Source organism: Argentina silus (assembly GCF_951799395.1).
Source record: "Argentina silus genome assembly, chromosome: Y".
NCBI lineage: Eukaryota > Metazoa > Chordata > Actinopteri > Argentiniformes > Argentinidae > Argentina > Argentina silus.
Genome location: NC_139654.1, coordinates 15,552,064 through 15,569,369, shown reverse-complemented (window position 1 = coordinate 15,569,369; position 17,306 = coordinate 15,552,064). Strand labels below are relative to the sequence as shown.

Here is a 17,306-nt window from a genome sequence, read left to right as displayed (position 1 = left end):
TTATCTGTGGGACAGTTGTTTTGGGGTTTTTCTTCATTATAGTGAGCAATCTTTGGTCATTCACTGTGGAAATCTTCCTTGGCCTACCAGCCCATTTGCAATTGCTGAGCTCACCAGTGCTTTCTTTTTAATTGTGATGTTGATTTTGGCAAGCCTAAGGTTTTGGCTATAATTTTGGCCTAATAATGGCTTCCTTGACTTTCATTGACACCTCTTCGGTCCTCATGTTGACAGACACCAATAGCAAACTCCAAAGGCAAATCCAAAGCCTAGAATTGATACTAGACATTGACAGCTCTCTTATGCCTGCACAAATGATGTGACGGAACACACCTGACTTACCAGAAACACCTGTCAAGACAATTGTCCCATTACTTTTGGGAGGGAAGGGGCGAGGAGGAGAGGACGGGAGGGTAGGGGAGAGGAGAGGAGAGGAGAGAAGAGGAGGGGTGAGGAGAGGAGAGAGGAGCTTGTAAGTGATTGGCACTTGTTAGAGAGAGGGTCAAATGATTAGGGTGGTTATCTTAGCTGGATGAGTGGAGGACAATGGGGAGACAGAAGGCCTCCTGTTGAGTATATGGAAAATGCTCGAGTGTCCGTCCAGTAGACATGGCAGCACTAGGCCGAGGTCAGACGCAGATTCTCTGACCATCTGTGGGAGCTCAGCCTAGATTAGTGTCAAGCATGCCACGATGCGTTAGTTGTTGTAGCATGGTGGGGGCACTGATATCCCTCGGTACCAATTACTAGTCATAGTTAGTTACTAGTCATGTAGTTAGTGATCTTACTCCCTCCCCCAGTCCCCTGGAGGATTGCAGGAAAGCCTCCCCTGTCTTGGATTTTGTGTTCTTTTCAACTCTGATTCTCTCTGAACAAAGTGGAGTTTAGTGAGGGAGCTCTCTGGTGCTCTGTCCGTTAGGGATTGCTAGATTTCCTCTTCTCTTTTTTTTTTGGCTTGGTGTCATAGTATTTGCGGATTGTTGCAATTCAATGAACTTATATTGTGTAATGAACTACTGTATGCAGTACATCTATTCACTTCTTGGTCAGATCCCCCCTAGATACTTCTTGTCCTTCATACAAATACAATGTATTTCACTTCTTCTTTATCTCAGCATTTCTCCTCTTTGAAACGTTTGGACGTGATCCACAAGGTTAGTTAGGGATGCTACTGCAGTGTGTGTTTTCGGAGATGTGGTAGCCATATTGGGGTAGATGTGTCCATCCGTCCGTCTGGGTGGGTTTTGTGTCTGTTCTAACTGCATTCTGGGCTCATATCTTCTGTGTCTTTCTCTACATTCTGGATATAATTTTTTAATTGAAAACTTGCATTCAATGAAAGCCCCCCGCCCCCTTCCCCCGATAGCTCTCTTTTTACCATTTGCTTTATGCCGTCCGTATTCTCACCATCAAGCTCTCATTCGTGCACCTCAAATGTGCCTTAAGCAGTGCTAGATGGTCTAACCATTTTCCTTTTTTTGTAATATCCATCTCAATTAATTTAATGTTTCTGTCTGTCTGTGTCATTATCATCCCTCTCTTCTTCCACATAACCTGTCGTTTGTCTCTTGCACTCTCCTCAGCCAAATATAAGTATAATGGATATGTCAGATCATGTAAGTGTGTTTCTCTGTCACTCCCCATCCTGCTTCAGCGTACCCAAGTGTTTAGACCTGTACTAGTCCCCCTCGCCATGTCATCCCCCTCTTATTGTTAATACTGATGCTTTGCTTGCTTTTGGTTCCTTGTTTTGTTTCCCCCTGTTAATGTTAGAATGCAAAGTCTTTGTAGATGATTGATTTAATTGATAATAGAGGCCCGATAATAACAACATTTTATTAACAGTTGAGACCAATAATGTTTAACCTAATCTGATTTATAGTACTGATGTGTTATACACCCCTTACATCAGAGTATAGACAGTTTTTAGCTGATATGAGTCTGACTGCGCTAATTCATATGTGTATATACTTTTTAAAGACATTTTTACAAGGCAAACACTCTTTTTTCATCACATTATGTGTTCAGCTCTTCAAAGTTGTGTTTGTATTGTGCTGCTTCTAGCAGCAGATGGCGATACAACACCAGGGAAAAGTGGATGTCAAAAAGAGGCGGGGGTTCGGTTCAAAGCAGATTGCAATTTTGGTAGTTATTTCAGTGTACAGTATAGAATTGCAAAATGTAATCCTTTTTTATCCTTCTTCTTAAGTTCATGTGAATGTTCTTTTTAAAACACTATTTGTTTGTCATCATTTTCTGTTTTCAGCTTTTTATCCAACAGTTTAATCATTTCAGATGCTAATAATACACTGCTTTCCGTCTTTGTGATAACTACAGAATACTTGTATGTTATCATGGTAAAGCAGATTTAACTGCAATGGTAATGATTAAATGATTTTAGTAATCCAATAATCTTACATATTAGATAAAATACGCAATGTAAAACATAATAATACCATGTGCAATAGGCGTAGTATTTACGAAACAAACTTAGCTCATACAGTGGGGGAAATAATTATTTGATCCCCTGCTGATTTTGTTAGTTTGCCCGATTACAAAGAAATGAGCGGTCTATAATTTGTATGGTACTTTTATTTTAACAAATAGAGACAGAATATCAACAAAGAAGTCCAGAAAAAACACATTATATAAAGTTATAAATTAATTTGCATTTGATCGAAGGAAATAAGTATTTGATCCCCTACAAACCAGCAAGAATTCTGGCTCATACAGACCGGTTATATGCCCATGAGGCACACAGATTACTCCTGTCACTTTAAGAAAGTACTCCTAATCTCTGCTTGTTATGGGTATAAAAGACACCTGTCATTAGAATCAATCTCTTCCATTCCAACCTCTCCACCACCATGGGCAAGGCCAAAGAACATTCAAAGGACATCAGGGTAAGAGTTGTAGACCTGCACAAGGCTGGAATGGGCTACAAGACCATCAGCAAGAAGCTTGGTGAGAAGGAGACAACTGTTGGTGCAATTATTAGAAAATGGAAGAAATACAAAATAACCATCAATCGCCCTCGGCCTGGAGCTCCATGCAAGATCTCGCCTCGTGGGGTAAGGATGATCATGAGAAGGGTGAGGGATCAGCCCAGAACTACACGGGAGGAGCTTGGTAATGATCTCAAGGCAGCTGGGACCACAGTCACCAAGAAAACCATTGGTAACACACTACACCGTAACGGACTGAAATCCTGCAGTGCCCGCAAGGTCCCCCTGCTCAAGAAGGCACATGTACAGGCCCATCTGAAGTTTGCCAATGAACACTTAAATGATTCAGAGAAGGCTTTGGAGAAGGTAATGTTGTCAGATGAGACCAAAATTGAACTCTTTGGCATAAATTCGACTCGTCGTGTTTGGAGGGAGAGAATTGCTGAATGCTACAATCCCAAGAACACCATCCCCACCGTCAAACACGGAGGTGGAAACATTATGCTTTGGGGTTGTTTCTCTGCTAAGGGTACAGGACGACTTCACTGCATTGAGGGGCCAATGGACGGGGCCATGTACCGTAATATCTTGGACGAGAACCTCCTTCCCTCAGCCAGAGCACTGAGGATGGGTCGTGGATGGGTCTTCCAGCATGACAATGACCCAAAACATACGGCCAAGGCAACAAAGGAGTGGCTCAAGAAGAAGCACACTAAGGTCATGGAGTGGCCTAGCTAGTCTCCAGACCTTAATCCTATAGAAAATTTGTGGAGGGAGCTGAAGCTTCGAGGTGCCAAGCAAAAGCCTTGAAACCTTCAGGATTTGGAGAGGATCTGTGAAGAGGAGTGGACCAAAATTCCTCCTGAGATGTGTGCAAACCTGGTGACCAACTACAAGAAACGTCTGACTTCTGTGCTTGCCAACAAGGGTTTCTCCACCAAGAACTAAGTCATGTTTTGCTTGGGGATCAAATACTTATTTCCATCGATCAAATGCAAATGAATTTATAACTTTATATAATGTGTTTTTTCTGGACTTCTTTGTTGATATTCTGTCTCTATTTGTTAAAATAAAAGTACCATAAAAATTATAGACCGCTCATTTCTTTGTAATCGGGCAAACTAACAAAATCAGCAGGGGATCAAATAATTATTTCCCCCACTGTATATACAAAAGCCAACACAACAATTTTAGAATACAGTATTCTCCCCTCTCTCTCTCTCATCCTCCAATTTTCAGTTCACCTTCCTTCTCTCCTGTTTCCCATGTTTAATCTGTATTTTACTATCAGGTGTACTGTACAGTATATTGTGGTAAAGGTATGGTTTGACTCTGTAGACTGCACTGAACTAGATTTGGCCTGACTGTTCAGATGGGCTGTGTTACCACACTCTGTTGCAGAACAGAGAGAGAGAAAAAGAGCAGAGAAGCTTTTAATTAGTTCATGTTTAAGTGGTGTTTAAGTAAAACCGAGGTGTCGTCGTCAATTAGTCAGACATTATGGCTGCTTTTATGGCATTAAAAGGGCATTAAAGTTGGCATTAAAACTCTCTTTTATCAAAAATAAATGCAATAAATGAAAATCACATCAAGTTTTTCTGCAGTAAATTATTTATTGTTTCATTCACATGCAGTGCATAGATCAATAATTGATAGTACAGTGTTTCAATAAGGATTTATTTTGTCTCAATGTTATAACTTGCATATTACTGTAGCATGTTTACATGCTGAATAGGAAGCTGGAATGTAATTCATAACATTTATCCTAAAATGGTCGGTGTGCTGAAACAAGTAGCATTTGTAACAGACAAGCTGTTTCGAATCGAAAACTTTTTCCAATTTTTCAAGGCAAAAAACCCCCCAATAACTATTGTTCAGTCGATATTTCAGTCCTTTCTCTCACTGTTCTTATTCTCCATTGTTTGACAGTAAAGGAGGAAGTTAGACCGTCTATTCCAAATCCATTCATTAAAATCGCCAACTGCACCTCCTCCACCCCTGTCTCCACCTCAATCACCTCTAACGTGCTCCACCCCAAAGCACCACACCCCTACCAGGACCCCCAGGCCCCTCGGGGCTTGGTCGCCGTCCCCCTCGTTAATAACTGTAAAGGAAGCCTGCTCCCTCTGGGGCTGGGCCTGGGACAGGGACCTGCCGCGGGGGCCAGCCTCAGTATCTCAGGCCCCAATGGGGAGGACACGGTGGGCCGGGCCCTGGCAGAGAGCCGACTGAACCGGACCTGCAGCCTGCCGGTGAAATACTGCAACCACCCCAGTAACGCGGCACTGCTCACTCACAGCAGGCCCTGTAGATTTCCCCCTTAGCGGGATGCATCAGTCTAGTAACACCCTGTACTGTCCTGTCCTGTCCTGCCACCCTGTGCTGTTTGCATGCGGGTTCACTATCCTGCACTCAGCTAGCTGCTAGCTACCGTCCCTGCCACTAATGCTACTGCTGCTTTGCATAGATACAACCTTGAGTGCTGTGTGTGTGTGACTGCCAAGGTCAGTATTAGAGACTGGTAAAGTCTGCAGAATAGATAGAAGGTTGTTATGGACTGTAGACTCATCGGTACAGTATATGGCATAGGAATAAGCGTGGAACCGGTCTTATGCATCAGCAAGAGTTATATCCACGTGTACCTGTAATATCTTTCTTTAGATGCCTTTGCAGACGTTTTGCTTGGTTATTTTTCTTACATCTCAATGATACAGCGAAAAATGTTATTGCGACACCAACCATTGAAAATTAAATACAGGATAGTTTTCCCTGGTAGAAAGTGCCATATTTTGCTTCCAGACCAGTTTGCAAAAGTTATGTCATGTAATTTCTCAGTCACACAAAATACAGTGCCCTCCATAAGTATTGGAAAGAGGAAGCATTTTGTCTTCTTTTAGCTCTATACTCCAACATTTTGGATTTGAAATCAAACAATTACTATGGGCTCAAAGTAGAGATTCTCAGCTTCAATTCAATGTTTTTTTTTCTCTTTTTCGACCATTATCTCTAAACCCGAGAGATGGTTGTGCGTGAAAATCCCAGTAGATCAGCAGTTTCTGAAATACTCAGACCAGCCCGTCTGGCACCAACAACCATGCCATGTTCAAAGTCACTTAAATCACCTTTCTCCCCCATTCTGATGCTCGGTTTGAACTTCAGCAGGTCGTCTTGACTATGTCTACATGCTTAAATGCATTGAGTTGCTGCCATGTGATTGGCTGATTAGATATTTACGTTACCGAGCAGTTGAACAGGTGTACCTAATAAAATGACCGGTGAGTGTATATATATTATTAGTGCAGTTAGGCGACAGTCTAGAATGGGGCACTCAGATGATAAGGAAATTCCTTGTGCTTGGAGCAGTCACCGCTTGCAGCATGCAATTAATTTGCACGAATATCATGCTGTGGTATTGATTCCGAACCAATGGACTAATATGGGGTTTTAAGTGACAAGGTTTGGTATTTGTGCCTAGAGAACCTGGAGTGGATAGGAGTGTCTATGAGCTTGGGCTGTGCCTTTGTAGTCCTCCACTGTCACTAGGCTTGGTGAAAAAGTGTTGATCTTCAACCGAGTAAAGAACAGTTCACAGGGAAAATGTTTGTCTAATTAGATCAAGCTAATCCAACATGTACAATGGTAGCACTATTTTCTATGTACAACAAATGGTAGCACTATTTTCTGTGAACAACGGATGATGTTTTCAACAGGTTTATTTTCTATGTATGCGATGCATTGATACCAATGCAATATCATAAATTGCTTTTGATATCTATAGCTCAGTTATTATTTATTTTAATAACAATATTTTCCAAGTTTAGTATTGACCTTCATCTAGTGGTGGATGGTCTGTTTCATTACTAGCTGTAATGCTAGTTATTCATAGGCTACTCAATAATTTCCTGTTGGAGTGCTATTTGGGCATGTACAGTGGGGGAAATAATTATTTGATCCCCTGCTGATTTTGTTAGTTTGCCCGATTACAAAGAAATGAGCAATCTATACTTTTTATGGTACTTTTATTTTAACAAATAGACACAAAATATCAACAAAAAAAGTCCAGAAAAACATATTATATAAAGTTATAAATTAATTTGCATTTGATTGAACGAAATAAGTATTTGACCCCAAGCAAAACATGACTTAGTTCTTGGTGGAGAAACCCTTGTTGGCAAGCACAGAAGTCAGACGTTTCTTGTAGTTGGTCACCAGGTTTGCACACATCTCAGGAGGGATTTTGGTCCACTCCTCTTTACAGATCCTCTCCAAATCCTGAAGGTTTCAAGGCTTTTGCTTGGCAACTCGAAGCTTCAGCTCCCTCCACAAATTGTCTATAGGATTAAGGTCTGGAGACTAGCTAGGCCACTCCATGACCTTAGTGTGCTTCTTCTTGAGCCACTCCTTTGTTGCCTTGGCCGTATGTTTTGGGTCATTGTCATGCTGGAAGACCCATCCTCAGTGCTCTGGCTGAGGGAAGGAGGTTCTCGTCCAAGATCTTATGGTACATGGCCCTGTCCATTGGCCCCTCAATGCAGTGAAGTCGTCCTGTACCCTTAGCAGAGAAATAACCCCAAAGCATAATGTTTCCACCTCCGTGTTTGACGGTGGGGATGGTATTCTTGGGATTGTAGCATTCAGCATTTCTCTCCCTCCAAACACGACGAGTCGATTTTACGCCAAAGAGTTCAATTTTGGTCTCATCTGACCACATTACCTTCTCCCAAGCCTCCCATGTCCTTTGAATGTTCTTTGGTCTTGCCCATGGTGGTGGAGAGGTTGGAATGGAAGAGATTGATTCTAATGACAGGTGTCTTTTATACCCATAACAAGCAGAGATTAGGAGTACTTTCTTAAAGTGACAGGAGTAATCTGTGTGCCTCATGGGCATATAACCGGTCTGTATGAGCCAGAATTCTTGCTGGTTTGTCGGGGATCAAATACTTATTTCCTTCGATCAAATGCAAATGAATTTATAACTTTATATAATGTGTTTTTTCTGGACTTCTTTGTTGATATTCTGTCTCTATTTGTTAAAATAAAAGTACCATAAAAATTATAGACCGCTCATTTCTTTGTAATCGGGCAAACTAACAAAATCAGCAGGGGATCAAATAATTATTTCCCTTACTGTATAATGCGGTACTCCTGGGATGCTTGTTGAGTCCTTAGGGTTCTCATGGCATGGAGCTAGACCTGTAGAAGAGCCATTGTACTCTGAGCTAGAGCTGGAATGATGGAGTTAGGGATCAGCCACAAACTACTGAGAATCACACTGCAAAGAATCATCATCTTCTCTTTCTCTCTCTCCGTGTCATTGCTTCAGCCCATGCCCTACTGCAAATGACAGTATGTTTTATTCATATGGCACTTATTGGCATTGGGAAGCATGGTCACCACTGATGCAGACTGCTCGAGGTCCAACCATATGTAGAATAGGTTGCGTTCTCTGTGGTTTTTTTCTCTGTGGTTTTCTGTAGTTTTCTCCTGCCCTTTTCTCAAATGTCCCTACTAACGTGTTCTCTTTCTTTCTTTTTTTTTTTTTTTTGCAATGATTATTCCAGTATTAGCTTTTATGTTCTTTGATAAGTCAGTTCCAGCACATAGCACCCTCTCCATCTGTCTGTCACTCTTTGCATGTGTTCTGCAGTTGAAGATGAGCACCCGTCAACTCTGTCGCCCAAAAAAAAGCAGCGCAACGGAGGCATGAGAAACTCACCCAGCAACTCGCCCAAAATGATGAGGTAAGACATTGATTTTATCCTCCATCTAGCCTTCAAACAGAATGTGTTAGAACGTGTGTGTGTGTGTGGGGTGGGGGGGGGGGGGGGGGATGTAACAAGGGATTTGTGAGAGACATAGAGACGGGTGGAATTTGATGGTATATGGATGGTGGGAGTAAGGAAGGGGGGGAGTGAGCGAGGAGAGGAGAGGAAAAAAGAAAGGGAAGAAGGTGAGACGGTGGAGATGGGTGATCGGATGGTAGGATGGAGAAAGCAAAGGAGGAAGTGGGAATGCGTAGAGGAGAGAGGAGAAGAGGAGAGGGGATACGACAGGGAGAGTGAGAGGAGAGAGAGGGTGTGTTTAGGCTGATGTGCTGTCAACAGTTAATGACAGAGCTGAAATATTCCTGTCATGAAAGAGACTATGAGGAACCATTTGAAAAATGCTCTGCCTTTAAAGTCTCAGCTGTCACCCCCTCCAGTCCTGTCCACATGTACTTCTTAAACTTGAACTTCTACCGCTGCACCATCGAGAGTATCCTTACCAACTGTGTCACAGTATGGTATGGTAACTGCTCGGCATCTGACCGGAAAGCACTGCAGAGGGTGGTGAAAACTGCCCAACGCATCACCGGTTCCTCACTCCCCTCCATCGAAGCTGTCCAGGGCAAACGATGCTTGCGTAAGGCACGCAGCATCGTCAAGGACATTTCTCACCCCAACCACAGACTTTTCACCCCACTCCCCTCCGGGAGGCGCTACAGGTCTCTCCGCACCCGAACCAGCAGGTTCAGAGGCAGCTTCTTCCCTGCGGCTGTCACCCTACTGAACTCGAACACTGCACCTACCTGACAACCTACTACCCCTGCAACCCCCACCCCCACCCGGACAATTGCACTATCACTCCCCTCCCCTGCTCTTACTCAATACCACTGCTCTTCTGTACATATCTGTCCATACTGTTCATACTGTTCATAATGCACATAATGCACATATCCTTATATTTTCTTAATACTACTGTTAATACTCTGCACATACTGTACATACCTGTTTATACTGTTTATACTGTTCATACGGCATTCCATATTTATATTTATTCTGCTATCTACCTCATGTTACTGTTAATACATATATATACTGCTAGACTGCATTACCTATACAGTTCATATGCTGCTACACTGTTCATACTGTAACTTATTTACTCTGCTATAATGCTAATGCTACTCATATACTGCTTACACTGCACTACTTATATTAAACTGCACTACTTACTGCTCATATATTGCACTACCTGTAAATACTGTTCATTGCACTTTCTGCTATTTTGCACTTCTGGTTAGACGCTAACTGCATTTCGTTGTCTCTGTACTTGTACTCTGCACAATGACAATAAAGTTGAATCTATCTATCTATCTATCTTAAACAAGGCTGGCACTAATGACACCACCAACCAATCAAAGACCTCCGTGCTTCCAATCTCCTCTATTGTGGGAACCCCTGTGAGTAGTATTTTCGGTACTTCCGGCCATATGCAAGATGTATCATCTCAATAATAAGGAATAAGGACAAAAAAATGAATTCCAATATTACCTTCCTTGTATCCTGTCCTTAGAAATGAAATTGCGGTTAATTGATTTTGAAAGATAAAAGGGGCTAGGTTTGGTGCCGCTGTGACCGTGAAAGGCGACAAGAACGCAACAGCGTGAAAAACCCAGAGAGGAAAGGTCGTCGGATTGGGACGGCAAGGTAAACAGGGACATTCATACTAAAATTATAAATATACAATAAGAAATCCTTAATGTTGATGTGTACTTTTTGTCATGCGAGTTACAGAGTGTTTGAAGTTGAAGAGTAACAGTATATTTTAGCATCATATTGAATGTATTTTCAAAACTCTCAAATTACTATCGAAAAAACAACAACTGTTATGGTTCCCCCTCCTAACCAACCATCTGGCACCACCTTGAGGCCCCGGCGATTATCGCTGGAGCGTCCAGCTCCCAGTCGGCAGCGCACCTGCGCCCTATCGCCAATCAGCACCCTATAAGAACCCTGCCCGGTCATCACTCCAGTGCCAGAACGTACTGTGACTAATGGTAACTTGAGTTTCCAATCATTTCTACAACTCTTATTTTTCTGTGATGGATTGATTGGAACACGTGCTTCTTTGTCACAAAAAACATTCATGAAGTTTGGTTCTTTTATGAATTTATTATGGGTCTTTTGATAATGTGACACAATCTGCTGGGTCAAAAATATACGTACAGCAAAGCTAATATTTGGTTAAATGTCCCTTGGCCATTTTCACCTCAATTAGACGCTTTTGGTAGCCATCCACAAGCTTCTGGCAAGCTTCTGGTTGAATCTTTGACCACTCCTCTTGACAGAATCGGTGCAGTTCAACTAAATTCGTTGGCTTTCTGACACGGACTTGTTTCTTCAGCACACTCCACATGTTCTCGATGGGGTAAGTCAGGACTTTGTGAAGGCCATTCTAAAACCTTAATTCTACCCTGATTTAGCCATTCCTTTACCACGTTTGATGTGTGTTTGGGGTCATTGTCCTGTTGGAACACCCAACTACGTCCAAGACCCAACCTTCGGGCTGATAACCTAAAATTATCCTGAAGAATATGGAGGTAATCCTCCTTCTTCATCATTCCATTTACTTTCTGTAAAGCACCAGTTCCACTGGCAGCAAAACAGGCCCAGAGCATAATACTACCACCACCATGCTTGGTAGGTATGATGTTCTTGGGGTGAAAGGCCTCACCTTCTCTCCTCCTCAACATATTTCTTGTCATTGTGGCCAAATAGCTACATTTTTGTTTCATCTGACCACAGAACTTTCCTCCAGAAGGCCTTTTCTTTGTACGTGATCAGCAGCAAACTTCAGTCGAGCCTTGAGGTGCCACTTCTGGAGCAACGGCTTCCTTCTTGCACGGCAGCCTCTCAGCCCATGGCGATGTACAACACGCTTGACTGTGGACACTGACACCTGTGTTCCAGCAGCTTCTAATTCATGGCAGACCTGCTTTTTGGTGGTTCTTGGTTGACTCTTGACCATCCTGACCAATTTTCTCTCAGCAGCAGGTGATAGCTTGCGTTTTCTTCCTGATCGTGGCAGTGACACAACTGTGCTATGCATTTTATACTTACAAACAATTGTTTGCACAGTTGATCTTGGGACCTGTAGCTGCTTTGAAATGGCTCCAAGTGACTTTCCTGACTTGTTCAAGTCAATGATGCGCTTTTTCAGATCCGTGCTGAGCTCCATAGACTTTCCCATTGTAGCGTTTTTGGCTGAGTGTAATGAGTGTATCAAACGAGCCCTATTTAAATGGGCTGAAATAAGTCACCAGCTGTAGTCAATCATAATCACTCATAACAAGTTAAGAGGCCATGCCACAAAGCAAATTTGATTGACACAACTTTCTACATCACCAAAATTGATAATTCAAGGTGCTGTATGTATATTTTTGACCCAGCAGATTTTGTCACATTTTCAGAAGACCCATAATAAATTCATAAAAGAACCAAACTTCATGAATGTTTTTTGTGACAAAGAAGTATGTGCTCCAATCAATCCATCACAGAAAAATGAGAGTTGTAGAAATTATTGGAAACTCAAGACTGCCATGACATACATGTTCTTGACAAGTGTATGTAAACTTCTGACCACAACTGTAGCCCCTACCTGAACTTCAGCCCCCTACCCCTCTCAGCTACTGGACCTCCTGCTTTCGACCCCTGGACCAGAACCCGACGACTCCTTGGATTATCTCTCTCTCCCCTACCCCTCTCCCTATTCTTTACTATTAAATACGCCTTCGGGCTAAACACTACCCTCTCTGTGTGCCGTAATTTGGTTCCTCAGACGTTCCTGTGTAACAGGAACCAGGCGGCTTTAGGGACCCGGGTCGGAGGGAGGCAGGGGCCGGTGTCATCGACCATTTCCTGCTCGCCATCGTTCAACAACATGGCGCCCTCCTGAACCGGGTCACGGACCAGCGAGACGGCGCCTTCTGGCTCATGCAGGAGCGGCTCAATTGACTCGAGCTCAATGCCTCGAACCAATCCCAAACCTCAGCACCGGCACCGCCGCCTCAAGATGCGAGCTTAGTCCCCAGACCCAGTACCCAGATTCCCCACAGTTTCCGAGAGCCTCACCTTGCACCGCCTTGCCCCTTCGGAGGTGAGTTCGATCTCTGCCACGGCTTCCTGGCTCAATGCGAGCTCGCCTTCCTTTACCAGCCCAGCAGATTCCGATCCGGAGGGGACAAGGTGGCTTTCATCGTCTCTCTACTGACCGGGCGCACGCTGAAGTGGGCCGTCGCTGCTCTGGGCAGTAACTACGGCTTGACGTCTGATGACGAGGGCTTCAAGGCGGAGTTTCGGTTTATGTTTGATCACCCTCAGGAGAGCTCCGACGCAGCTGTACCCCCCAGCTTCCGTGTACCCCCCAGCTTCCTTCCCGGACCTCCCCAAGCTCACATCCCCATGGCGCCCCCCATGACCACCTCGGTTCCCAGGGTCGAGGAGGAACCTATGCAGGTGGGCAGGTCCTGTCTGTCCTCAGTGGAACGCGAGCAGCGGAGCGTGAGCAGCGTTTCCGGGACCAGCGTTGCCTCTACTGTGGGCAGATCTGTCATTACATCCGGGCCTGCCCGACTTGTCCTCGACTCCCTGCGGCAAAAGGACAGGGCTTACCAGAGTGAGAGGTCCTGGTAAGCCATACTACACTCACCCACCCTGGCACCCCTCAAACTTGGCATATCCCAACAACCCTCCTGGAACCAGGAGTCTTATAGCCTGGGCGGCCTCCTGGATTCCGGGGCCGACAACAGCCTCATTGACGCCACCCTGACTAAGGAGGCTGGGATTCCCCTGCTTCCCCTGGATACATACAGTGGGGGAAATAATTATTTGATCCCCTGCTGATTTTGTTAGTTTCAAGATTCAAGATGGTTTTATTGTCATATGCACAACAATTACAGAGCAATCGCTGGCAATGAAATTCTTAAGTCTTGGGCTCCTCCAACAGTGCAATAAGAAGTGTAAATAATAAAAATAAAAGAAACAACAACAATAACAATAATTACCTAAATACAAAACTAAATAAATGTAAATGTAAATGTAAAATGTAAAAAGTGAAATGTAAACAGACGTTTTTATCCAGATGTCGACTGGTATAAAGTGGCATTTTATAAAGTGGCATGTTATAAAGTGGCATAGTTAAAGTGTCATTGTGGTGAGCTAAGTAGCTCAGGAGTTCAACAGTCTTATTGCCTGTGGGATGAAACTGTCCCTGAGTCTGGTGGTGTGAGACCGGATGCTGCGGTAGCGTCTGCCAGACGGGAGCAGCTGAAACAGTTTGTTGCTGGGGTGATGAGGGTCTTTAATAATCCGGTTAGTCTTCTTCCTGCAGCGCTGAGTGTAGAGGTCCTCCATGGATGGCAGCTCCGTCCTGGTAATGTGCTGGGCAGCTTTCACCACCCTCTGTAATGTCTTACGGTTGAGGGCGGAGCAACTGCCGTACCAGGCGGTGATGCAGCCAGTCAGGATACTCTCTATGGTGCACCTGTAGAAGTTGCAGAGTATCCTGGAGTCCATGTTGAACCTCCGCAGCCTGCGGAGGAAGAAGAGCCGCTGTCTTGCCGTCTTTGTGATGGCGTCGGTGTGGTGAGTCCAGGTCAGGTCCTCGCAGATGTGGACCCCGAGGAACTTGAAGCTGCTGACTCTCTCTACTGCCGTCCCGTTGATGGTGATAGGGGCGTGCCCGGCTCCCTGCCGCTTCCTGTAGTCCACAATCAGCTCCTTAGTTTTGCTGAGGTTGAGCTGGAGGTTGTTGTCCTGGCACCAAGATGTCAGGGCTCTCACCTCCTCTCTGTACGCCGTCTCGTCGCCGTCGGTGATCAGGCCGATGACGGTTGTGTCGTCAGCAAACTTGATGATGGTGTTGGAGCTGTGTGTGGCCACGCAGTCATGTGTGAACAGGGAGTAGAGGAGAGGGCTGAGCACGCAGCCCTGGGGTGCGCCGGTGTTGAGAGTCAGGGTGGATGATGTGGCGCCTCCTATCCGCACTGCCTGGGGTCTGCCCGTCAGGAAGCTCAGGATCCAGTCACAAAGCGTGGTGTTGAGCCCGAGGTCCCTGAGCTTCACAGCGAGCTTGGAGGGCACAATGGTATTGAATGCTGAACTATAGTCAATGAACAGCATTCTCACATATGTGTTCCTCTGGTCCAGGTGGGAGAGGGCAGTGTGGAGGGCGAGGGCGATGGCGTCGTCTGTGGACCTGTTTGCCCTGTATGCAAACTGCATGGGGTCCAGTGAGTCAGGGAGGGAGGAGGTGATGAATGATTTGACTAACCGCTCAAAGCACTTCATGATGATGGAAGTGAGTGCTACTGGTCGGTAGTCGTTGAGGCAGGATGTTTTTGACTTCTTTGGGATGGGGATGATGGTGGACTTTTTGAGACATGTGGGGACCACCGACTGGAGCAGTGACAGGTTGAAAATGTCTGTAAACACACCTGCCAGCTGATCTGCACACACCCTGAGAGCCCGGCCAGGTATGCCATCCGGTCCAGGGGCCTTGTGTGGATTAATCCTTTTGAAGGATTTGCACACATCTGCCCTTGTTATTGCTAGTGTGCAGGGGTCCTGGTCCATCTGTACTTCCTCAGCCGGAGAGTAGCTCTCAAAACGTGCGAAGTAGATGTTAAGGTCATCTGGAAGAGATGGAGACACTTCCTCAGTCACACTCGTAGTCCCTTTAAAGTCTGTAATTGTTCTGAGTCCGGTCCACATGTGCCTTGAGTTGGAGCCCTCAAAGTTGGACTCCATACTGTCCTTGTATTGACTCTTAGCAATGTTAATAGCTTTCCTGAGTGCATACCTGGAATTGCTGTACTCCTCCAAATCACCTGAGTTGTAGGCGGCAGTCCGTGCCTTAAGTTTGGCTCGGACTTCTCCATTAACCCAGGGCTTCTGATTGGGAAATGTCCGTACAGTAATCCGCGGCACGACGTCATCAATGCATTTGCCAATGTAGCAAATCACCGAGTCCGTGTGTGTGTTTAAATTGTCGTCCTTAAACACATCCCACTCCGTAGTGCTGAAACAGTCCCGTAATGCGGAGTCTGATTGGTCAGACCAACGTTGAATGGTCCGCGTCACCGGCCTGTCACGTTTGAGTATCTGCCTGTAGGAAGGCAGAAGCAGTACTGAGCTGTGGTCAGATTTGCCGAATGGGGGTCGTAGGAGGGCCTTATATCCGTCGCGGAAGGGAGAGTAAACATGGTCGAGCGTGTTTGCGCCTCGCGTAGGAAAGCTGATGTGCTGGCGGTATCTCGGCAGGACTTTCCTCAAGTTGGCTTTATTAAAATCCCCAGCCACAATGAAAGCAGCCTCGGGCCGTGACGTTTCCGTCCTGTCGATAACTCCATACAGCTCGTGCAGCGCTTGGTTGGTATCAGCGTCTGGTGGTATATAGACAGCTGTAAGCACAACCGATGTAAACTCCCTGGGCGAATAATAAGGTCGACATCCGATCATGAGGTGCTCTAAATTGGGAGATCAGTCCGATGAAAGTATCTCCACGTCTGAGCACCACTTGTTATTCACCATGAAGCAGACACCTCCCCCCTTGCTCTTCCCCGATGTCATTGTCCTATCCTGGCGGTGAATGGAGAATCCGTGTGGAACAATGGCGCAATCTGGGGCCGAAGGGTCGAGCCAAGTCTCCGTGAAAACCATAACGTTACAGTTCTTAATGTCCCGTTGAAACGCCATCCTGCTCCGGAGTTCATCCAGCTTGTTGTCCAGTGACTGGACGTTCGCCAGAAGAATACTGGGGAGAGGAGGCCGGTTCTCACGTTTCCTCAGCCTGACCAGCACTCCAGCCCGCGAGCCTCGCTTCCTCCGTCTCCTCCATTGTCCAGGTGAAGCAGCAGGTAGCCAGGGTAGATTGCCATTGTTTGCGGGTGGTGGTGAAAAAGTGTTTTCCACCGACGATTTAATGCGCAGAAGTTTTTCTCTATCATATCGTATGATAGGGCTCGCTTTGGCCGTTCGCCTAGTTTGCCCGATTACAAAGAAATGAGCGGTCTATAATTTTTATGGTACTTTTATTTTAACAAATAGAGACAGAATATCAACAAAGAAGTCCAGAAAAAACACATTATATGAAGTTATAAATTCATTTGCATTTGATCGAAGGAAATAAGTATTTGATCCCCTACAAACCAGCCAGAATTCTGGCTCTCACAGACCGGTTATATGCCCATGAGGCACACAGATTAGTCCTGTCACTTCAAGAAAGTACTCCTAATCTCTGCTCGTGATGGGTATAAAAGACACCTGTCAACAGAATCAATCTCTTCCATTCCAACCTCTCCACCACCATGGGCAAGACCAAAGAACTTTCAAAGGACATGAGGGACAAGATTGTAGACCTGCACAAGGCTGGAATGGGCTACAAGACCATCAGCAAGAAGCTTGGTGAGAAGGAGACAACTGTTGGTGCAATTATTAGAAAATGGAAGAAATACAAAGAACCATCAATCGCCCTCGGGCTGGAGCTCCATGCAAGATCTTGCCTCGTGGGTTAAGGATGATCTTGAGAAGGGTGAGGGATCAG

General features: G+C 45.1%; 1 protein-coding gene across 1 annotated transcript in view; it reads left to right on the top strand.

Moving 5' to 3' along the window:
* The window catches only part of LOC310824004 (calcium-activated potassium channel subunit alpha-1a-like), a gene marked incomplete at both ends in the record, with an annotated part of 253,970 nt that overhangs the window by 218,878 nt on the left and 17,786 nt on the right, over positions 1–17,306 (top strand). Inside the window, one exon of the mRNA XM_083696912.1 lies at positions 8,593–8,686. Coding sequence (XP_083553038.1) covers positions 8,593–8,686 — 94 coding nt within the window. The remainder of the gene's footprint in view (positions 1–8,592; positions 8,687–17,306) is intronic.